Here is a 25071-nt window from a genome sequence, read left to right as displayed (position 1 = left end):
TGCTAGATGACAACCTTATTCTTGCGTAGATGTTTACCATCGTCGTCTGTCCTCTGTGCAGGTGGGCTATGAGAACGCGGGAACGGTGGAATTCCTGGTGGACAGACACGGCAAACACTACTTCATTGAGGTGAACTCCAGGCTGCAGGTGGAGCATACAGTGACCGAGGAGATTACAGAGTGAGTTATGTTCTCGTTATACAGCAATATTTATACTGTGTGATGCTTTGTTACGGCAGATGGTGGTCAGTGGTGATGAACACTTAATCTTTCTGCAGATAGGTCCCTGTATACTCCCCTTACTGTATCTGTTTCTACCGCCTGTGTCTGCAGATCATTCCCTGTATACACCCCTTACTGTATCTGTCTGTACCGCCTGTGTCTGTAGATACTTTATACACCCCTTACTGTATCTGTTTCTACCGCCTGTGTTTGCAGATCATTCCCTGTATACACCCCTTACTGTATCTGTCTGTACCGCCTGTGTCTGCAGATACTTCCCTGTATACACCCCTTACTGTATCTGTCTGTACTGCCTGTGTCTGCAGATCCTTCCCCGTATACACCCCTTACTGTATCTGTCTGTACCACCTGTGTCTGCAGATCATTCCCTGTATACACCCCTTACTGTATCTGTCTGTACCGCCTGTGTCTGCAGATCATTCCCTGTATACACCCCTTACTGTATCTGTCTGTACCGCCTGTGTCGGCAGATCATTCCCTGTATACACCTCTTACTGTATCTGTCTGTACCGCCTGTGTCGGCAGATCATTCGCTATAAACACCCCTTACTGTATCTGTCTGTACCGCCTGTGTCTGCAGATCATTCCCTGTTTACACCCCTTACTGTTTCTGTCTGTACCGCCTGTGTCTGCAGATCATTCCCTGTTTACACCCCTTACTGTATCTGTCTGTACCGCCTGTGTCTGCAGATCATTCCCTGTTTACACCCCTTACTGTATCTGTCTGTACCGCCTGTGTCTGCAGATCATTCCCTGTTTACACCCCTTACTGTATCTGTCTGTACCGCCTGTGTCTGCAGATCATTCCCTGTTTACACCCCTTACTGTATCTGTCTGTACCGCCTGTGTCTGCAGATCATTCCCTGTTTACACCCCTTACTGTATCTGTCTGTACCGCCTGTATCTGCAGATCCTTCCCTGTATACACCCCTTACTGTATCTGTCTGTACTGCCTGTGTCTGCAGATCATTCCCTGTATACACCCCCTTACTGTATCTGTCTGTACCGCCTGTGTCTGCAGATCATTCCCTGTATACACCCCTTACTGTATCTGTCTGTACCGCCTGTGTCGGCAGATCATTCGCTATAAACACCCCTTACTGTATCTGTCTGTACTGCCTGTGTCTGCAGATCATTCCCTGTATACACCCCCTTACTGTATCTGTCTGTACCGCCTGTGTCTGCAGATCATTCCCTGTTTGCACCCCTTACTGTATCTGTCTGTACCGCCTGTGTCTGCAGATCATTCCCTGTTTACACCCCTTACTGTATCTGTCTGTACCGCCTGTGTCTGCAGATCATTCCCTGTTTACACCCCTTACTGTATCTGTCTGTACCGCCTGTGTCTGCAGATCATTCCCTGTTTACACCCCTTACTGTATCTGTCTGTACCGCCTGTATCTGCAGATCCTTCCCCGTATACACCCCTTACTGTATCTGTCTGTACCTCCTGTGTCTGCAGATCATTCCCTGTATACACCCCTTACTGTATCTGTCTGTACCGCCTGTGTCTGCAGATCATTCCCTGTATACACCCCTTACTGTATCTGTACCGCCTGTGTCTGCAGATACTTCCCTGTATACACCCCTTACTGTATCTGTCTGTACCGCCTGTATCTGCAGATCCTTCCCTGTATACACCCCTTACTGTATCTGTCTGTACTGCCTGTGTCTGCAGATCATTCCCTGTATACACCCCCTTACTGTATCTGTCTGTACCGCCTGTGTCTGCAGATCCTTCCCCGTATACACCCCTTACTGTATCTGTCTGTACCACCTGTGTCTGCAGATCATTCCCTGTATACACCCCTTACTGTATCTGTCTGTACCGCCTGTGTCTGCAGATCATTCCCTGTATACACCCCTTACTGTATCTGTCTGTACCGCCTGTGTCTGCAGATCATTCCCTATATACACCCCTTACTGTATCTGTCTGTACCGCCTGTGTCTGCAGATCATTCCCTGTTTACACCCCTTACTGTATCTGTCTGTACCGCCTGTATCTGCAGATCCTTCCCTGTATACACCCCTTACTGTATCTGTCTGTACTGCCTGTGTCTGCAGATCATTCCCTGTATACACCCCTTACTGTATCTGTCTGTACCGCCTGTGTCTGCAGATCATTCCCTGTTTTACACCCCTTACTGTATCTGTCTGTACCGCCTGTGTCTGCAGATCATTCCCTGTTTACACCCCTTACTGTATCTGTCTGTACCGCCTGTGTCTGCAGATCATTCCCTGTTTACACCCCTTACTGTATCTGTCTGTACCGCCTGTATCTGCAGATCCTTCCCTGTATACACCCCTTACTGTATCTGTCTGTACTGCCTGTGTCTGCAGATCATTCCCTGTATACACCCCCTTACTGTATCTGTCTGTACCGCCTGTGTCTGCAGATCATTCCCTGTATACACCCCCTTACTGTATCTGTCTGTACCGCCTGTATCTGCAGATCCTTCCCCGTATACACCCCTTACTGTATCTGTCTGTACCGCCTGTGTCTGCAGATCATTCCCTGTATACACCCCTTACCGTATCTGTCTGTACCGCCTGTGTCTGCAGATCATTCCCTGTATACACCCCTTACTGTATCTGTCTGTACCTCCTGTGTCTGCAGATCATTCCCTGTTTACACCCCTTACTGTATCTGTCTGTACCGCCTGTATCTGCAGATACTTCCCTGTATACACCCCTTACTGTATCTGTCTGTACCGCCTGTGCCTGCAGATCATTCCCTGTTTACACCCCTTACTGTATCTGTCTGTACCGCCTGTGTCTGCAGAAATGCCACTGTATACACCCCTTACTTTATCTGTCTGTACAGCCTGTGTCTGCAGATCCTTCCCTGTATACACCCCTTACTGTATCTGTCTGTACCGCCTGTGTCTGCAGATATGTCACTGTATACACCCCTTACTGCATCTGTCTGTACCGCATATGTCTGCAGATACTTCCCTGTATACACCCCTTACTGTATCTGTCTGTACCTCCTGTGTCTGCAGATACTTCCCTGTATACACCCCTTACTGTATCTGTCTGTACCACCTGTGTCTGCGGATACTTCCCTGTATACACCCCTTACTGCATCTGTCTATACCGCATATGTCTGCAGATACTTCCCTGTATACACCCCTTACTGTATCTGTCTTTACAGCCTGTGTCTGCAGATCCTTCCCTGTATACACCCCCTTACTGTATCTGTCTGTACAGCCTGTGTCTGCAGATCCTTCCCTGTATACACCCCCTTACTGTATCTGTCTTTACCGCCTGTGTCTGCAGATCCTTCCCTGTATGCACCCCTTACTGTATCTGTCTGTACTGCCTGTGTCTGCAGATCCTTCCCTGTATACACCCCTTACTGTATCTGTCTGTACCGCCTGTGTCTGCAGATATGTCACTGTATACACCCCTTACTGTATCTGTCTGTACCGCCTGTGTCTGCAGATATGTCACTGTATACACCCCTTACTGTATCTGTCTGTACCGCCTGTGTCTGCAGATATGTCACTGTATACACCCCTTACTGTATCTGTCTGTACTGCCTGTGTCTGCAGATCCTTCCCTGTATACACCCCTTACTGTATCTGTCTGTACCGCCTGTGTCTGCAGATGTCACTGTATACACCCCTTACTGTATCTGTCTGTACCGCCTGTGTCTGCAGATATGTCACTGTATACACCCCTTACTGTATCTGTCTGTACCGCCTGTGTCTGCAGATATGTCACTGTATACACCCCTTACTGTATCTGTCTGTACCGCCTGTGTCTGCAGATATGTCACTGTATACACCCCTTACTGCATCTGTCTGTACCGCATATGTCTGCAGATACTTCCCTGTATACACCCCTTACTGTATCTGTCTGTACTGCCTGTGTCTGCAGATATGTCACTGTATACACCCCTTACTGCATCTGTCTGTACCGCATATGTCTGCAGATACTTCCCTGTATACACCCCTTACTGTATCTGTCTGTACTGCCTGTGTCTGCAGATCATTCCCTGTATACACCCCTTACTGTATCTGTCTGTACTGCCTGTGTCTGCAGATCATTCCCTGTATACACCCCTTACTATATCTGTCTGTACTGCCTGTGTCTGCAGATCCATCCCCGTATACACCCCTTACTGTATCTGTCTGTACTGCCTGTGTCTGCAGATCCTTCCCCGTATACACCCCTTACTGTATCTGTCTGTACTGCCTGTGTCTGCAGATCAATCCCTGTATACACCCCTTACTGTATCTGTCTACTGCTAGTTAAAATGACTTTTCTTTCATGTAATTAGCAAGAGTCCATGAGCTAGTGACGTATGGGATATACACTCCCACCAGGAGGGGCAAAGTTTCCCAAACCTCAAAATGCCTATAAATACACCCCTCACCACACCCACAATTCAGTTTTACAAACTTTGCCTCCGATGGAGGTGGTGAAGTAAGTTTGTGCTAGATTCTACGTTGATATGCGCTCCGCAGCAGGTTGGAGCCCGGTTTTCCTCTCAGCGTGCAGTGAATGTCAGAGGGATGTGAAGAGAGTATTGCCTATTTGAATGCAGTGATCTCCTTCTACGGGGTCTATTTCATAGGTTCTCTGTTATCGGTCGTAGAGATTCATCTCTTACCTCCCTTTTCAGATCGACGATATACTCTCATATATACCATTACCTCTACTGATTCTCGTTTCAGTACTGGTTTGGCTTTCTACAAACATGTAGATGAGTGTCCTGGGGTAAGTAAATCTTATTTTCTGTGACACTCTAAGCTATGGTTGGGCACTTTGTTTATAAAGTTCTAAATATATGTATTCAAACATTTATTTGCCTTGACTCAGAATGTTCAACTTTCCTTATTTTTCAGACAGTCAGTTTCATATTTGGGATAATGCATTTGAATTATTCATTTTTTCTTACCTTCAAAATTTGACTCTTTTTTCCCTGTGGGCTGTTAGGCTCGCGGGGGCTGAAAATGCTTCATTTTATTGCGTCATTCTTGGTGCGGACTTTTTGGCGCAAAAATTCTTTTCCGTTTCCGGCGTCATACGTGTCGCCGGAAGTTGCGTCATTTTTTGACGTTATTTTGCGCCAAAAATGTCGGCGTTCCGGATGTGGCGTCATTTTTGGCGCCAAAAGCATTTTGGCACCAAATAATGTGGGCGTCTTATTTGGCGCTAAAAAATATGGGCGTCGCTTTTGTCTCCACATTATTTAAGTCTCATTTTTCATTGCTTCTGGTTGCTAGAAGCTTGTTCTTTGGCATTTTTTCCCATTCCTGAAACTGTCATATAAGGAATTTGATCTATTTTGCTTTATATGTTGTTTTTTCTCTTACATATTGCAAGATGTCTCGCGTTGCATCTGAGTCAGAAGATACTACAGGAAAATCGCTGTCTAGTGCTGGATCTACCAAAGCTAAGTGTATCTGCTGTAAACTTTTGGTAGCTATTCCTCCGGCTGTTGTTTGTATTAATTGTCATGACAAACTTGTTAATGCAGATAATATTTCCTTTAGTAAAGTACCATTGTCTGTTGCAGTTCCTTCAACATCTAAGGTGCAGAATGTTCCTGATAACATAAGAGATTTTGTTTCTGAATCCATCAAGAAGGCTATGTCTGTTATTTCTCCTTCTAGTAAACGTAAAAAATCTTTTAAAACTTCTCTCCCTACAGATGAATTTTTAAATGAACATCATCATTCTGATTCTGATGACTCTTCTGGTTCAGAGGATTCTGTTTCAGAGATTGATGCTGATAAATCTTCATATTTATTTAAAATGGAATTTATTCGTTCTTTACTTAAAGAAGTATTAATTGCTTTAGAAATAGAGGATTCTGGTCCTCTTGATACTAATTCTAAACGTTTAGATAAGGTATTTAAATCTCCTGTGGTTATTCCAGAAGTTTTTCCTGTTCCTAATGCTATTTCTGCAGTAATTTCCAAAGAATGGGATAAATTGGGTAATTCATTTACTCCTTCTAAACGTTTTAAGCAATTATATCCTGTACCGTCTGACAGGTTAGAATTTTGGGACAAAATCCCTAAAGTTGATGGGGCTATTTCTACCCTTGCTAAACGTACTACCATTCCTACGTCAGATGGTACTTCGTTTAAAGATCCTTTAGATAGGAAAATTGAATCCTTTCTAAGAAAAGCTTATCTGTGTTCAGGTAATCTTCTTAGACCTGCTATATCATTAGCTGATGTTGCTGCAGCTTCAACTTTTTGGTTGGAAACTTTAGCGCAACAAGTAGCAAATCATGATTCTCATGATATTATTATTCTTCTTCAGCATGCTAATAATTTTATTTGTGATGCCATTTTTTATATTATTAGAGTTGATGTCAGGTTTATGTCTCTAGCTATTTTAGCTAGAAGAGCTTTATGGCTTAAGACTTGGAATGCTGATATGGCTTCTAAATCAACTCTACTTTCCATTTCTTTCCAGGGTAACAAATTATTTGGTTCTCAGTTGGATTCTATTATCTCAACTGTTACTGGTGGGAAAGGAACTTTTTTACCACAGGATAAAAAATCTAAAGGTAAAAACAGGGCTAATAATCGTTTTCGTTCCTTTCGTTTCAACAAAGAACAAAAGCCTGATCCTTCGTCCTCAGGAGCAGTTTCAGTTTGGAAACCATCTCCAGTCTGGAATAAATCCAAGCCTGCTAGAAAGGCAAAGCCTGCTTCTAAGTCCACATGAAGGTGCGGCCCTCATTCCAGCTCAGCTGGTAGGGGGCAGGTTAAGTTTTTTCAAAGAAATTTGGATCAATTCTGTTCACAATCTTTGGATTCAGAACATTGTTTCAGAAGGGTACAGAATTGGTTTCAAGATGAGACCTCCTGCAAAGAGATTTTTTCTTTCCCGTGTCCCAGTAAATCCAGTGAAAGCTCAAGCATTTCTGAATTGTGTTTCAGATCTAGAGTTGGCTGGAGTAATTATGCCAGTTCCAGTTCCGGAACAGGGGATGGGGTTTTATTCAAATCTCTTCATTGTACCAAAGAAGGAGAATTCCTTCAGACCAGTTCTGGATCTAAAAATATTGAATCGTTATGTAAGGATACCAACGTTCAAGATGGTAACTGTAAGGACTATCTTGCCTTTTGTTCAGCAAGGGAATTATATGTCCACAATAGATTTACAGGATGCATATCTGCATATTCCGATTCATCCAGATCACTATCAGTTCCTGAGATTCTCTTTTCTGGACAAGCATTACCAGTTTGTGTCTCTACCGTTTGGCCTAGCTACAGCTCCAAGAATTTTTTCAAAGGTTCTCGGTGCCCTTCTGTCTGTAATCAGAGAACAGGGTATTGTGGTATTTCCTTATTTGGACGATATCTTGGTACTTGCTCAGTCTTTACATTTAGCAGAATCTCATACGAATCGACTTGTGTTGTTTCTTCAAGATCATGGTTGGAGAATCAATTTACCAAAAAGTTCTTTGATTCCTCAGACAAGGGTAACCTTTCTGGGTTTCCAGATAGATTCAGTGTCCATGACTCTGTCTTTAACAGACAAGAGACGTCTAAAATTGATTGAAATTCTAGGTCTTATGACTGCTGCATCGGACGCGATCCCCTTTGCTCGTTTTCACATGCGACCTCTTCAGCTCTGTATGCTGAATCAATGGTGCAAGGATTACACAAAGATATCTCAATTAATATCTTTAAAACCGATTGTTCGACACTCTCTAACGTGGTGGACAGATCACCATCGTTTAATTCAGGGGGCTTCTTTTGTGCTTCCGACCTGGACTGTAATTTCAACAGATGCAAGTCTCACAGGTTGGGGAGCTGTGTGGGGATCTCTGACGGCACAAGGAGTTTGGGAATCTCAGGAGGTGAGATTACCGATCAATATTTTGGAACTCCGTGCAATTTTCAGAGCTCTTCAGTTTTGGCCTCTTCTGAAGAGAGAATCGTTCATTTGTTTTCAGACAGACAATGTCACAACTGTGGCATACATCAATCATCAAGGAGGGACTCACAGTCCTCTGGCTATGAAAGAAGTATCTCAAATTTTGGTTTGGGCGGAATCCAGCTCCTGTCTAATCTCTGCGGTTCATATCCCAGGTATAGACAATTGGGAAGCGGATTATCTCAGTCGCCAAACGTTGCATCCGGGCGAATGGTCTCTTCACCCAGAGGTATTTCTTCAGATTGTTCAAATGTGGGAACTTCCAGAAATAGATCTGATGGCGTCTCATCTAAACAAGAGACTTCCCAGGTATCTGTCCAGATCCCTGGATCCTCAGGCGGAGGCAGTGGATGCATTATCACTTCCTTGGAATTATCATCCTGCCTATATCTTTCCGCCTCTAGTTCTTCTTCCAAGAGTAATCTCCAAGATTCTGAAGGAATGCTCGTTTGTTCTGCTGGTAGCTCCGGCATGGCCTCACAGGTTTTGGTATGCGGATCTTGTCCGGATGGCCTCTTGCCAACCGTGGACTCTTCCGTTAAGACCAGACCTTCTGTCTCAAGGTCCTTTTTTCCATCAGGATCTGAAATCCTTAAATTTAAAGGTATGGAGATTGAACGCTTGATTCTTGGTCAAAGAGGTTTCTCTGACTCTGTGATTAATACTATGTTACAGGCTCGTAAATCTGTATCTAGAGAGATATATTATAGAGTCTGGAAGACTTATATTTCTTGGTATCTTTCTCATCATTTTTCTTGGCATTCTTTTAGAATACAGAGAATATTACAGTTTCTTCAGGATGGTTTAGATAAGGGTTTGTCCGCAAGTTCCTTGAAAGGACAAATCTCTGCTCTTTCTGTTCTTTTTCACAGAAAGATTGCTATTCTTCCTGATATTCATTGTTTTGTACAAGCTTTGGTTCGTATAAAACCTGTCATTAAGTCAATTTCTCCTCCTTGGAGTTTGAATTTGGTTCTGGGGGCTCTTCAAGCTCCTCCATTTGAACCTATGCATTCATTGGACATTAAATTACTTTCTTGGAAAGTTTTGTTCCTTTTGGCCATCTCTTCTGCCAGAAGAGTTTCTGAATTATCTGCTCTTTCTTGTGAGTCTCCTTTTCTGATTTTTCATCAGGATAAGGCGGTGTTGCGAACTTCTTTTGAATTTTTACCTAAAGTTGTGAATTCCAACAACATTAGTAGAGAAATTGTGGTTCCTTCATTATGTCCTAATCCTAAGAATTCTAAGGAGAAATCGTTGCATTCTTTGGATGTTGTTAGAGCTTTGAAATATTATGTTGAAGCTACTAAATCTTTCCGAAAGACTTCTAGTCTATTTGTCATCTTTTCCGGTTCTAGAAAAGGCCAGAAAGCTTCTGCCATTTCTTTGGCATCTTGGTTGAAATCTTTAATTCATCTTGCCTATGTTGAGTCGGGTAAAACTCCGCCTCAGAGGATTACAGCTCATTCTACTAGGTCAGTTTCTACTTCCTGGGCGTTTAGGAATGAAGCTTCGGTTGATCAGATTTGTAAAGCAGCAACTTGGTCCTCTTTGCATACTTTTACTAAATTCTACCATTTTGATGTATTTTCTTCTTCTGAAGCAGTTTTTGGTAGAAAAGTACTTCAGGCAGCGGTTTCAGTTTGAATCTTCTGCTTATGTTTTTCATTAAACTTTATTTTGGGTGTGGATTATTTTCAGCAGGAATTGGCTGTCTTTATTTTATCCCTCCCTCTCTAGTGACTCTTGTGTGGAAAGATCCACATCTTGGGTAATCATTATCCCATACGTCACTAGCTCATGGACTCTTGCTAATTACATGAAAGAAAACATAATTTATGTAAGAACTTACCTGATAAATTCATTTCTTTCATATTAGCAAGAGTCCATGAGGCCCGCCCTTTTTTGTGGTGGTTATGATTTTTTTGTATAAAGCACAATTATTCCAATTCCTTATTTTATATGCTTTCGCACTTTTTTATCACCCCACTTCTTGGCTATTCGTTAAACTGAATTGTGGGTGTGGTGAGGGGTGTATTTATAGGCATTTTGAGGTTTGGGAAACTTTGCCCCTCCTGGTAGGAATGTATATCCCATACGTCACTAGCTCATGGACTCTTGCTAATATGAAAGAAATGAATTTATCAGGTAAGTTCTTACATAAATTATGTTTTTCCCGCCTGTAAGTCACAATCTTCTATGCCTGTGTTTGGTTCATGTGCCTTAAAAACTAAAGCTATTGTATAATTATTTACTGTAAAACAACAAATATCACCTTTCTGATTACAGTACTGTATTATCTTTCTGAGGGTACTTTTACTATACAAAAGTAATAAAGCTAATATATAACTATATGTAGGCTACATGTATATAGTACCTAAATGACAGAAGATATTGCTGTTTACAAGTGACTTGGTCTCATCCCCTCTCCAGATGTAAAGATTCCAAAATCCAAACTATTCCGAAATCTAAACCTTTTTTGGTCTCAAGTAGTTTGGATAACGGCTTTTCTACCTGTGTGTATATTGTGTGTATATATACATTTATTTATTACGTTATTTGTTTAATATTTAGTTATTTGCCGTAAGTAGCTTTTGTTCCCCTCCCTACTGTACACATAAACTTTGCGGTTACTACTATGTGCGTTTGCAGCAATGCACTTTTATGAGTTAGTTAAATTGGACCGTGGGCAGGAAGGCGTGTCTAGCATCATAGGCACTCCCCCTGACCCAATCGTATCATTCAAATAATACGATAGCATGAACGATGGCGTGAGTTAAATTTTTACGTATTTGTTTACATCAGAACTTTGTTCCGATGTAGACAAATAAGTCTGGTCAGGAAGGGGTTAATATCATGTGATATTTTTATTGTCTGTTTAATAGTAGGTGACAGTAATCGGCAGAAGTGTTTAAATAATTCTCTTCAGATGTTTCTTAAATGTATTAGAGGGGTCAGAAATGAATCAAAATTCTTCCGTTTGTTACTTTGAAGCAGTTTTCCTGTCTGACAAAGACTTTAGAATAAGCCACATAATGAGTCATTATTGTATAACATGATTGTATGATTTGTTACACGTTGTTACTGAAATACTCCAGAGTTTTCCCCATGTGTTTTAACTTCTGTATTTTCTTGACTTGTTGATAAACACATAATAATGCAAAGTGCGCACTTCAGATTACTTAAAGGGATATGAAACCCAACAAATATTATTTAGTAATTTAGACAGAGCATACAATTTATATAAATGAAAAAATGTGTACAATTTAATTCTATTATAAAATCTGCTTCATTCCCATGGATTTTTTTGTTGAAGAGATACCCAAGTAGGTGTCTGAAGCACTATATGGCAGGAAATAGGGCTGCCATATAGTGCTCTTGCATATGGATATTATTCTTGCAAAACTACTGCCCTTTAGTGCTCCAGACACGTGCACGCTCCTGAGCGTACAACAAATTGCCAAACCTGTCTTCTGCTGATGAGAGCTAATAAGCTCAAAACAGCTGTCCAGAAGTGGTTCTGTTTCTGCTGTGCAGCTGTCCAGAAGTGGTTCTGTTTCTGCTGTGCAGCTGTCCAGAAGTGGTTCTGTTTCTGCTGTGCAGCTGTCCAGAAGTGGTTCTGTTTCTGCTGCGCAGATGTCCAGAAGTGGTTCTGTTTCTGCTGTGCAGCTGTCCAGAAGTGGTTCTGTTTCTGCTACACAGCTGTCCAGAAGTGGTTCTGTTTCTGCTACACAGCTGTCCAGAAGTGGTTCTGTTTCTGCTACATCTGTCCAGAAGTGGTTCTGTTTCTGCTGCACAGCTGTCCAGAAGTGGTTCTGTTTCTGCTACACAGATGTCCAGAAGTGGTTCTGTTTCTGCTGCGCAGATGTCCAGAAGTGGTTCTGTTTCTGCTGCGCAGATGTCCAGAAGTGGTTCTGTTTCTGCTGTGCAGCTGTCCAGAAGTGGTTCTGTTTCTGTTGCTCAGATGTCCAGAAGTGGTTCTGTTTCTGTTGCTCAGATGTCCAGAAGTGGTTCTGTTTCTGCTACACAGCTGTCCAGAAGTGGTTTTGTTTCTGCTGCACAGCTGTCCAGAAGTGGTTCTGTTTCTGCTGCACAGATGTCCAGAAGTGGTTCTGTTTCTGCTGCGCAGCTGTCCAGAAGTGGTTCTGTTTCTGCTGCACAGATGTCCAGAAGTGGTTCTGTTTCTGCTACACAGATGTCCAGAAGTGGTTCTGTTTCTGCTGCACAGATGCCCAGAAGTGGTTCTGTTTCTGCTACACAGCTGTCCAGAAGTGGTTCTGTTTCTGTTGCTCAGATGTCCAGAAGTGGTTCTGTTTCTGTTGCTCAGATGTCCAGAAGTGGTTCTGTTTCTGTTGCTCAGATGTCCAGAAGTGGTTCTGTTTCTGCTACACAGCTGTCCAGAAGTGGTTCTGTTTCTGTTGCTCAGATGTCCAGAAGTGGTTCTGTTTCTGTTGCTCAGATGTCCAGAAGTGGTTCTGTTTCTGTTGCTCAGATGTCCAGAAGTGGTTCTGTTTCTGCTACACAGCTGTCCAGAAGTGGTTTTGTTTCTGCTGCACAGATGTCCAGAAGTGGTTCTGTTTCTGCTGCACAGCTTTCTAGAAGTGGTTCTGTTTCTGCTGCGCAGCTGTCCAGAAGTGGTTCTGTTTCTGCTACACAGCTGTCCAGAAGTGGTTCTGTTTCTGCTACACAGCTGTCCAGAAGTGGTTCTGTTTCTGCTACACAGCTGTCCAGAAGTGGTTTTGTTTCTGCTACACAGCTGTCCAGAAGTGGTTCTGTTTCTGCTGCACAGATGTCCAGAAGTGGTTCTGTTTCTGCTGCACAGATGTCCAGAAGTGGTTTTGTTTCTGCTACACAGCTGTCCAGAAGTGGTTCTGTTTCTGCTACACAGCTGTCCAGAAGTGGTTCTGTTTCTGCTACACAGATGTCCAGAAGTGGTTCTGTTTCTGCTACACAGATGTCCAGAAGTGGTTCTGTTTCTGCTACACAACTGTCCAGAAGTGGTTCTGTTTCTGCTGCACAGATGTCCAGAAGTGGTTCTGTTTCTGCTGCACAGATGTCCAGAAGTGGTTCTGTTTCTGCTGCACCTACCCCAGGAAGGGATTACTGAGATCAAACATAAATGGAAGCAAAAAGCCTGAGATGTTAGCGATCACATTTGCATATTTTACCCAGAATCCTCTGGTGCATTAGTAGCAATGTATACAGAGTACTTCTGGGGAAGAGCAAGCGGGGTACTTGCTATACAAAGCTCCAACAAAAGATACCAAGAGAACAAAGGACATTTAATAATATAAATAAATTGGAAAGTTGTTTAAAATTGCTGCTCTATCTGAATCATGAAAGAAAAATTTTGTTTATGTCCCTTTAAGAACAATACTTGACAAATTACTGAATTTTTTGACAGAAGTATATTGATAAATAATCATCATGTTCATCAAATACAAACAGTTATATAGCAGCATATTTGTTTCTCAAGGGGTTAACAAGAATATCACCATATTTCCACTATTATTGGGACAGTCTAGTCAAAATTAAACTTTCATTATTCAGGTAGGGCATGCCATTTTAAACAACTTTCCAATTTACTTTTATCATTAAATTTGCTTTGTTCTCTTGGTATTTTTAGTTGAAAGCGAAACCTAGGTAGGCTCATATGCTTATTTATAAGCCCTTGAAAGTTGCCTCTTATCTGAATGCATTTGACAGTTTTTCACAGATAGAGGGTGTTAGGTTGTGTGCCATATAGGTATCATTGTGCTCAGGCACTTTGAGTTATTTATGAGCCAGCACTGATTGGCTAAAATGCAAGTCTGTCAAAAGAACTTCGATAAGGGGGCAGTCTGCAGAGGCTTAGATACAAAGTAATCACAGAGGTAAAAAGTGTAATAATATAACAGTGTTGATTATGAAAAACAGGGGAATGGATAATAAAGGGATTATCTATCTTTTTAAGCAATAACAATTCTTAAGTACACTGTCCCTTTAAAAATGGCCCTTGGTATGGCGACCTCGCACTGCGCAGCTCATCTCCTCTCCTCTGTACACCGATAAAATCTGTGAAATGAAGAATAATAGCTTTGCTGCTCTATTAGCATAACATTTATTAAAGACAATAAAACAAATTCAATGAACCATCTATAGCTGGGGGTTGCGAGAGGCAATTTTAATTATTTTATTATCTGAAATAAATACTGCAGGGAGAGTCAACGCAGCCTTTATGTGGTATTAAACCGCAGCAATATTCATATTAATGCAGTGTTTTGTTTAGTACAAATGTGGCCAACGCTATATACATATTCTTAGTATCAGTGTGATCTAGAGAGAAGGATATCTTATCTGGTATGTGTACGTTCTCAAGAACGTGATTGGCTCTCTCTTGCTGTCTGTCAAGAGGAAGCAAATTATTATACTGTCACTCAAACTATAAGCCCGCCCCCTCTCATCCTTTATAAAAATAACAATCTTCATCAAATTCCGTGTGCGCCTCGGCTGATGCCTTTTCTGATTTGTGAAATAAATATAAACTAAGATACAAGTTTTCAAACAATATATTGGTTTTTACTTGTTTTTCTAGAGTAGCGTTTCTGTAATACTTTTTATTTGCATAAGTTAGTGACGTTTTTTAATGCATTCATTTTTAAATTAGCATGACAACACACAAATGTCTTGACTCACAGTGATGTGAATTGTAGGAAAATGCACGTAAAAGTTAGTCTTTTTATTTAGCTGAAATATTGTATGAACCAGTCTGGACTGGCAGTTCAGCGTCTCTCTAGAATAAGCTTCTTTTTTAAGTTAGGATTTATTTTTATACAGATTTTTTGCACATATCTCTTTTCAACCGTTAACACTCTCGCATATTTCTGTATTTCCGCATGTTTATGAAGACCAGTGAGACCCATTTCTGTGCTTGTAGCTTGTTTTATGTGACCTACTCACTAATACGTGAAGAGAAACTGTCTAATGAATAGGTTTCTGCTTTCTATAAAAAAAATCCCAATACTGGACCCGCGTTCGCTACAATTAATCCAGGCTGCTATTTGCAGGGAGAGGGGGGAGACTTGTTCCTTCTGTGTTGCAATCTGTTCTTCAAAACAAACGCATCGTGTTTATCATCCTGAGGATAAAACGCCGCAATGTTCTTGTGGCATAAAGAAATCCGAGATGTTGCCTCATTCTTAGAAACAAGTGTCCTTCATTCTATGTTAGAAAATAACTGAAATGTTTTTTTTTTTCCTTTATAAATACAAATTTTTCTTCTTTGTATAACGGCCCGGATCCAATTTTAGGTCCCTCTTGCAATATATTTGTATTGTCGCAGCAGCTGCACGCAGATTCCGTATTTTGATTTTAATTTGGAGTTTATAATGTTGTGTAAAGCTTTTCCGCTTCTAAAAACACATTCTGAAGCTTAGAAAATTATCTTCAAAGGAAGGCTGCAGGCGTAGTAATAAAAGTGCTTTGTTTGGTAGATATCAACTTGTAAGCGAGTCAACAAATGCGCTTAGGTTATTATTGTTTGGGTTGGGTTATTTCACTGCTGGATGGCACTGGTGGAAGTCTCATTGGCCCTTATATGTTGCCAGCATTCAATTTATTGAGAGGAGGGTATGGTTTAGATGTGTACGGCCCTCTCGCCTTTCTGATAGTTATCTGCATGTTGGCCTTGTTGTTGTAACCTATAGCCTGCACCTGACAACCAAACTTCACCTGTTTCTGACTGTTTATCTCATCTCTGATGAAGCGCATGCGTGAAACGCGTAAGGTCTTAGGGAGCGTACTTTTCTATTGTATATCTCTTACTCAAAAAACCCTTGGATAGCACTGGCATTGAGGGCTCAGTCACCTTTTTCCCACTTTATCTCAGTACCCATGACCTGCGTGCATGATTTCTTGTCTTGCTTTCGGCTCGTGCATCTCCGAACCAAAGTGCTCAGAACCTAACTCAGATTTAATGGTTTCCAAAAGTGTGGTCTTGTATTAACTTGAATTTTAGTTGTTCCAAGAAGCTGCACATTTCCAGTCACCCGCTCGCCATTTCAACTGCACATAATATTTAATGCCTTGTAAATGAATATGTTTTTAATATATTCATTATGGTAGGTCAAGTAAGAAGGTGTAAGATAAGAAGTGTTTTGTAATTGGACAGTTTATTGTACTGTTATAGCCGTGCGCAGGACGATTGTGTAAAATGTTCTTAGTTGAACAAGGTCCCATAACAGTCGCACGTTGTATAGTCTAGGGCCTTGTTCTCGTAGTCGTGTTGCGGTACAAACATTTGTCTGGCTTTTCCTTGTGTAAATCTGTTGTTGTACACAAGGACTCAAGCCTTGGTTTTCTATCCCACATTAGTTTGTCTTCTGACACTTATGGCGCCGTCAAAACTAGAGACACCGCACTAGTGCTTTCCCCAGAATGCATTGCAAAACATTATCGGAAACCACTTAAATCAGAGCAGCGACGCTTCTTTTAGGCTCAGCTGCTGCGGTTTCAGCTCAACAGGTCTCAGCAGTTGTCCACTCATCTAAGCAGTGTAGAAGCGTAGGTTGTGAAATTCCAATCTGTGCCGCACATCCTTTCCTCCAGTCACTCGATGACGAGCCCTTAGCGATGAACAGAGGATGACACCTCTCTACTCTGTGCGAGCCGTGCACCGCCCAGCCATTGTTACTGCGCTCAGCCTCCTGACTTAGGCTTGCTGTTGGCACTATATAGATCTGAGCTTGGCCTAACTCCCAGCTGGTGCACCAGCCTGTGCTGGCACAAAAGGAAGGGCACAGCAGAGTTAACCCCTTTATCCATCAGGATATTGCTATGTGTAATGTGCTTTAAAGTCAGGAGACGAGCAACTGTGCTGAATTCACAGCTGGTATTTGTATCTAGCTATAATAGAGGTACCAGTATCTATTAATATTTAAACATGCTGCACTGTAGACCATCTATATACAGATAACAAGCATGCAGTATATAGGGGACAAGAGCATCTCCGTATAAAAGCCAGCAACTCAATGGCTTCCAGCCATCCCACTTATCACAGGCAAGAGCTGATTCCCGAGGGCTACCATTGGCATCAGAGAGAGCCTGCAGGCGGACGAGCTTGGATCTGAGGGATGGCTGTCTTTCATTGTCGGTGCCTGTCATTCTCATCCTCTGCAGCTGCTGCTATGTGAGACAAAGCTGAGAGCCGTCAGCCGTAGAACGCCCGCCCTGCTGAGCAGTTTAGGGTCACCTGAGTCTGTCATGCACAATTTGTCTTTGTTCTCTTGGTAACTTTATTTGAAAAAGCAGGAATGAAAAGCTTTGCAGCCGGCCCATTTTAGGTTTAGCACCTGGGTTGTGCTTACTGATTGGATGGCTAAATGTTGCCACCAATCAGCAAGCGCTGAACCAAAAAAAAATCAGCCGGCTCTAAAGCTTACATTCTTGCTTTTTCAAATAAAGATAACAAAAGAAAGACAAAAATTGATGGTAGTAAAACAGCAAGTTGCTTAAAATTGCTGCTCTATCCAAAAAGAACAAATTTGGGTTTAGTGTCCCTGTAGTACTTTATATATATTTATAGGGGGATAATAAATAAATTGACACTTGAGTGGGGCTTGGTGTTTTGTCGTAGAGCATGGAGCACACTCACTATACCATCCGTATGCCCACTTGGGTTTATTGTCTGTCTCACCTGTGCAAGCAAATCCTTGTGCACAAGAGACAAATGACCTAATTCTAGATGTCTTATGATCTGTTTCTGTTTGGTGCCTTTGTTTACTCAAGATTTTGTTGTGTGATCTTTCTTTCTAGGTGCAACTATTCAAGAGGCAGAAATCTACAATTATCCTTAGGAAAAGTCATGAGCAGGTTCATTTCTGTATAAGCCAATGTAGTCCGCCTCTTATCTGAATGTATTTGACAGTTTTTCACAGATAGAGGGTGTTAGTTCATGTGTGCCATATACATAACATTGTGCTCACACACCTAGAGATACCTAGGAGTCTCCACTGATTGGCTAAAATGCAAGTCTGTCAAAATAAGTGAAATAAGGTGGCAGTTTGCAGAGGCATAGATACAAGGTAATCACAGAGGGTAAAAAGTATATTATTATAACTGAGATAAGGGGCAGTCTGCAGAGGCTTAGATACAGGGTAATTACAGAGGTAAAAAGTATATTAATATAACTGAGATAAGGAGCAGTATGCAGAGGCTTAGATACAAGGTAATCACAGAGGTAAAAAGTATATTAATATAACTGAGATAAGGATCAGTCTGTAGAGGCTTAGATACAAGGTAATCACAGAGGTGAAAATTATATTATTATAACTGAGATAAGGGGCAGTCTGCAGAGGCTTAGATACAGGGTAATCACAGAGGGTAAAAAGTATATTATTATAACTGAGATAAGGGGCAGTCTGCAGAGGCTTAGATACAAGGTAATCACATAGGTAAAAAGTATATTAATATAACTGAGTTAAGGAGCAGTCTGCAGAGGCTTAGATACAAGGTAATCACAGAGGTGAAAATTATATTAATATAACTGAGATAAGGGGCAGTCTGCAGAGGCTTAGATACAAGGTAATCACAGAGGTAAAAAGTATATTAATATAACTGAGATAAGGGGCAGTCTGCAGAGGCTTAGATACAAGGTAATCACAGAGGTAAAAAGTATGTTAGTATAACTGAGATAAGGTGGCAGTCTGCAGAGGCTTAGATACAAGGTAATCACAGAGGTAAAAAGTATATTAATATAACTGAGATAAGGGGCAGTCTGCAGAGGCTTAGATGCAAGGTAATCATAGAGGTATGAATTATATTTATATAACCGAGATAAGGAGCAGTCTGCAGAGGCTTAGATACAGGGTTATCACATAGGTAAAACTGAGATAAGGGGCTGTCTGCAGAGGCTTAGATACAAGGTAATCACAGAGGTAAAAAGTATATTAATATAACTGAGATAAGGGGGCAGTCTGCAGAGGCTTAGATACAAGGTAATCACAGAGGTAAAATGTATATTAATATAACTGAGATAAGGAGCAGTCTGCAGAGGCTTAGATACAAGGTAATCACAGAGGTAAAAAGTATATTAATATAACTGAGATAAGGGTGCAGTCTGCAGAGGCTTAGATACAAGGTAATCACATTGCTAAAAAGTATATTAATATAACTGAGATAAGGAGCAGTCTGCAGAGGCTTAGATACAAGGTAATCACAGAGGTGAAAATTATATTAATATAACTGAGTTAAGAGGCAGTATGCAGAGGCTTAGATACAAGGTAATCACAGAGGTAAAAAGTATATTAATATAACTGAGATAAGGAGCAGTCTGTAGAGGCTTAGATACAAGGTAATCACAGAGGTGAAAATTATATTAATATAACTGAGATAAGGGGCAGTCTGCAGAGGCTTAGATACAAGGTAATCACAGACGTAAAAAGTGTATTATTATAAATGAGATAAGGAGCAGTCTGCAGGGGTTAGATACAAGGTAATCACAGAGGTAAAAAGTATATTAATATAACTGAGATAAGGAGCAGTCTGCAGAGGCTTAGATACAGGGTAATCACAGAGGTAAAAAGTGTATTAATATAACTGAGATAAGGAGCAGTCTGCAGAGGCTTAGATACAAGGTAATCACAGAGGTAAAAAGTATATTAATATAACTGAGATAAGGAGCAGTCTGTAGAGGCTTAGATGCAAGGTAATCACAGAGGTGAAAATTATATTAATATAACTGAGATAAGGGGCAGTCTGCAGAGGCTTGGATACAAGGTAATCACAGACGTAAAAAGTGTATTATTATAAATGAGATAAGGAGCAGTCTGCAGGGGTTAGATACAAGGTAATCACAGAGGTAAAAAGTATATTAATATAAATGAGATAAGGGGCAGTCTGTAGAGACTTAGATACAAGGTAATCACAGAGGTAAATAGTGTATTAATATAACTGTGTTGGTTATGTAAAACTGGTGAATGGGTAATAAAGGGATAACTATCTTATTAAACAATGACAATTCCAGTGTAGACTGTCCCTTTAAGAAAGGGCTAACATTTGAAGTATTTTTCTTGTAGTGCTCACAAACAATATCTCCTTGCAAGTAACAGGCCCCGTCCGTATAGATAAAGAATAAAAATGATAACAAATAAATAAAAATAAATTAATAAAAAGACAAATTAGGAAATGGCACACAATTATTTTGTGGACAAGAAAAAAGAAGCCTCCACTGCATGCGCCTCATGTAAAACGTCAAACGAATTCTGCTGCACGTATTGTGAAATCGCTGTGCATCTGCGCTGCTATGTAACCTTTTTACTGATCTTAAATAAAGTGTGTTGCCAACCTTACACGAGAGGTAAAGGGGGGAACAGAAAAGCATTTACAAAAGGAAGTGAGTTCTCGCCCTTTTCCCTCCTGTTACGAAAGGGTGCGATGCCCGAGGGATCCTGCAAACTCCTTTATCCGTACTCGCTGCTTTATTGCTTAATGAGAAGATTAAGGGACACATTGTTTCTTTGCTCAGCAAGACACTGCGATGAAATCGCTTTTCTATTTCCCCATAAGATATAAGAAAGGAAAAAAGACACTTGTTTTATATCGCTTCACATCTGTTGAGTTTTGTCGGGAGACGCCTAAACTCATTATTCTGCACTTTAATGATCCTGCGTCGAATGGCAGCATAAAAATAACTCTGATATTTTGTTTTATCTATATCTAAACTTCAATACAAGCCAATTTTATTTTTAAATTCTCTTTGCGCCTTTTTATGGTGGAATTTTTACTATATTCTTTATTCTGATGTAGCTATAAATATTTATATAAAATCCTAAATTAATGAAGACGTTGCTCGCTGGCTGTTTTGAAGATTGTTGTGAACGTTCAGTTGATTCAGGTCTAATTTTCCATCCTCTTTTCCTATAATTTTGGCGCAGCCTTCGTGTCTCAGTGCTCCAAGTGGGTTATTTTAAGTTGCAAAAAAAAAAAAGGCCCAACTAATTAGATGCGGTTGATTCTGAAAATCCACATAGTGTCGTTTGCAAAAAGCCGATGTTGCTTGCAATACTGCGTATATTTAGCTGTTTATTCTGCCATCATGAAGTCTGTTAAGTTAAACCAATCTTAAATTGCGCTTAATGCAAGCGAGACCTACAATTGGATTAGCTGAGCTGTCCTATGATAATATCGCTAATATGTATTTACTAACCTGGTACTTCTGTATTACTTTATTAAAGTGCTGTATGAAGCGAGGATGGTAACCTGAAAATATAACTAAATAAAGAGGTATTCTCATGGAAGGTTTGGTTTATGGACACTAATGTCTATCTGTTGAACGCTTCCAATGGAGTTAAAGGGACAGTCTGGTCAAAATCAAGATTTAAAGATTCAGATAGGGAATGAGTTTTTAAACAACTTTCCAATTTACTTTTATCATCGAATTTGGTTTGTTCTCTTGGTATTCTTTGCTGAAAGCTAAACCTAGGTTGGATGAAACTGATTTCTAAACTGTTAAAAACCTCAGTGCATTTTGGCAATTTTTGACTGATAGACAGTGTTAGTTCATGTGTGTCATATTGATAACATTGTGCTCAATCCCGTGGAGTTACTTATGAGAGGGCACTGATTGGCTAAAATGCAAGTCTGGCGAAAGAACTGAGATAAGGGGGCAGTCTGCAGAGGTTTAGATACAAGCTAATCACAGAGGTAAAACGTATATTTATATAACCGTGTTACTTGTCCCTTTAAACACATACATAAACTGCTACTCAGGACCCGAACATATTGCGCAGTTGCGTGCAGTCACCAATCTGCAAGCGCTACCCAGGATTCTGAAACAAAAGTGGGCAGGCTATTAAGCCAAAATTACCAAAAGCAAACATTAGTTTTCTTTTTTCTCCAGAGGCCTCAAAATCTACTGTACAGAACCAAATGTGGCACACGGGCCAACAGTAGACTATTCTATACCCGGTCTAGAACATATGCCAGTTTTACATTGGGTAAAACTAGTGACCTAATGACAGGGACATGTTTAATGGGTTAATGGGTCAGTGTCATGTAGGGACAAAGTGACCTAATGACAGGGACATGTTTAATGGGTTAAAGGGTCAGTATCATGTAGGGACAAAGTGACATAATGTCAGGGACATATTTAATGGGTTAAAGGATCAGTGTCAAGTAGGGACAAAGTGACCTAATAACAGGTACAAGTTTAATGCGTTAAAGGTTCAGTATCATTTAGGACAAAGTGACCTAATGATAGGGACATGTTTAATGGGTTAAAGGGTCAGTGCCATGTAGGAGCAATATGACCTAATGACAGGGGCATGTTTAATGGATTAAAGGGTCAGTATCATGTAGGGACAAAGTGACCTAATGAAAGGGACATATTTAATGGATTAAAGGGTCAGTATCATGTAGGAACAAAGTGACCTAATGACAGGGACATGTTTAATGGGTTAAAGGGTCAGTACTATGTAGGAACAAAGTGACCTAATGACAGGGATATATTTATTGGGTTAAAGGGTCAGTGACATGTAGGGACAAAGTGACTTAATGACAGGGGCATGTTTAATGGATTAAAGGGTCAGTGCCACGTAGGAGCAATATGACCTAATGGCAGGGTCATGTTTAATGGATTGAAGGGTCAGTGCCACGTAGGAGCAATATGACCTAATGGCAGGGTCATGTTTAATGGATTGAAGGGTCAGTGCCACGTAGAAGCAATATGACCTAATGACAGGGGCATGTTTAATGGATTAAAGGGTCAGTGCCACGTAGAAGCAATCTGACCTAATGACAGGGACATGTTTAATGAATTAAAGGGTCAGTGCCACGTAAGAGCAATATGACCTAATGACAGGGGCATGTTTAATGGATTAAAGGGTCAGTGCCATGTAGATGCAATATGACCTAATGGCAGGGACACTTTGGAACGTTCTGTCGCCAGATAAACATTTTCTGCACATGACTTTGCTTGTACACTGTCACTTTTCCCTTTAGCAATTTCCCTGAAGTTAAATTAAATGAGAATCCCGTCTTTGAGTCAAATCCCAGTCATCACCCCTCTTTGAAATTTCCTCTTGCAGATATGCCCTCTATGGTGTTTTCATAGAAGTTCATGCCAGATTAACCTTCCTGCTTTGAAAAGCAATTTGAAATCCACATTGTGGCAAAACGTATTTATAATAAATGTGTCTTTCATTTAAAATTGATACAGAGCGTCTGCAATATATATGAAAGCAGATTTTCAGATGAATAATAAAAAACGCCACGACAAGAGAATCATTCTGTAGGGTGAATTCTATTTTTGATTCTGCGGTTTCAAGGTCTCTTTGAATAGAGAGCTTTTCTCAGGAAAACCACTTGCATTTTGTAAGCTGCCTAGGCAGAATCCAGTGACCTATTTCCGTATTTTTTTAATCAAGACAATTTGCACCATTTGATGAACACAAAAGAAATATAATTATTTTACAGCTTTCATACAAGTGAGCTTTTTTCACTCCGCATTCTGTTTAAAATTGCAGATTTGTTTTTCAATCCTGCGCCCAGATCATGTGGCCTCGCCATTTGGTAGAGCTTTGTTGATATCCTTTTTTTATATGTTTGAATACTCTAAATAAATCATTTTCAGGTGCTGTACTTGTAGCGCAGGAAGTGCTTCAGTAGCTGTCTGGTAGAACGAAGATAAACCCAAGGGATCATGTTTTAAAGTATATGAAAGCAAAAAAAAAAGGTGATAACGCTGCAGGAATCCTTTGTACGGCTCTACCCAGAATCCTCGTCGGCAGTTCTGGGTATAGCGTCCTCATCTGGAAAAGTTCATTTATATTATTTCCACGAGTTGATAGACATATACTCTTCTGCGGCGCTTGTGTTTTAGGTTTAGTTGTTTTTTTAGTTTTATTGTTTTAAAATAAAGGTAGCTAGAGATTCATTAGGGGAAAAGACAATTTTATTGCTGCAGAAAACAGTTTCTATCAAATGGAAATGAAATAAACTTATTTACAGGATATAGCAGCAAAAGATAAAACTGTAATGGTTTATATATATATATATATATATATATATATATATATATATATATATATATATATATATATATGCATACAATGTGATTCATTGCCACATTACATAAGGTCTGCATCTGATTATATATGCACAGAATATATCAGGAATTAAGTGCTGCATTACAAAAGGTCTAAACACACAATAAATGTTTATATATGCACAGTATATATCAGTAATTAAGTGCTGCATTACAAAAGGTCTGCACACACAGTAAATGCTTATATATGCACAGTATATATCAGTAATTAAGTGCTGCATTACAAAATTTCTGCACACACAATAAATGCTTATATATGCACAGTATATATCAGCAATTAAGTGCTGCACTAGAAAAGGTCTGCACACACAATAAATGTTTATATATGCACAGTATATATCAGTAATTGCTGCATTACATAAGGTCTGCACACACAATACATAAATTATATATACACAGTATTTATCAGTAATTAAGTGCTGCACCACAAAAGGTCTGCACACACAATACATGTTTATGTATGCACAGTATAAATCAGTAATTAAAGGGACACTGAACCCAATTTTTTTCTTTTGTAATTCAGAAAGAGCATGCAATTTAAAGCAACTTTCGAATTTACTCCTATTATCAATTTTTCTTCGTTCTATTGCTATCATTATTTGAAAAAGAAGGCATCTAAGCTTTTTTTTGGGTTTCAGTACTCTGGACAGCACTTTTTTTATTGGTGGATGAATTTATCCACCAATCAGCAAGGACAACCCAGGTTGTTCACCAAAAATGGGCCGGCATCTAAACTTATATTCTTGCATTTCAAATAAAGATACCAAGAGAATGAAGAAAATTTGATAATAGGAGTAAATTAGAAAGTTCCTTAAAATTTCATGCTCAAACTGAAT

General features: G+C 40.3%; 1 protein-coding gene across 4 annotated transcripts in view; it reads left to right on the top strand.

The window, feature by feature from the left end:
* The window catches only part of PC (pyruvate carboxylase), a 1247468-nt gene that overhangs the window by 449429 nt on the left and 772968 nt on the right, over positions 1–25071 (top strand). For all 4 annotated transcript variants that reach the window (XM_053719999.1, XM_053720000.1, XM_053720001.1 and 1 more), the window contains one exon: positions 62–180. In XM_053719999.1, the coding sequence (XP_053575974.1) occupies positions 62–180 (119 nt within the window). The remainder of the gene's footprint in view (positions 1–61; positions 181–25071) is intronic.

The sequence above is a fragment of the Bombina bombina genome, chromosome 7 (assembly GCF_027579735.1).
Source record: "Bombina bombina isolate aBomBom1 chromosome 7, aBomBom1.pri, whole genome shotgun sequence".
NCBI lineage: Eukaryota > Metazoa > Chordata > Amphibia > Anura > Bombinatoridae > Bombina > Bombina bombina.
This window is presented reverse-complemented; position numbering and strand designations above follow the sequence as displayed.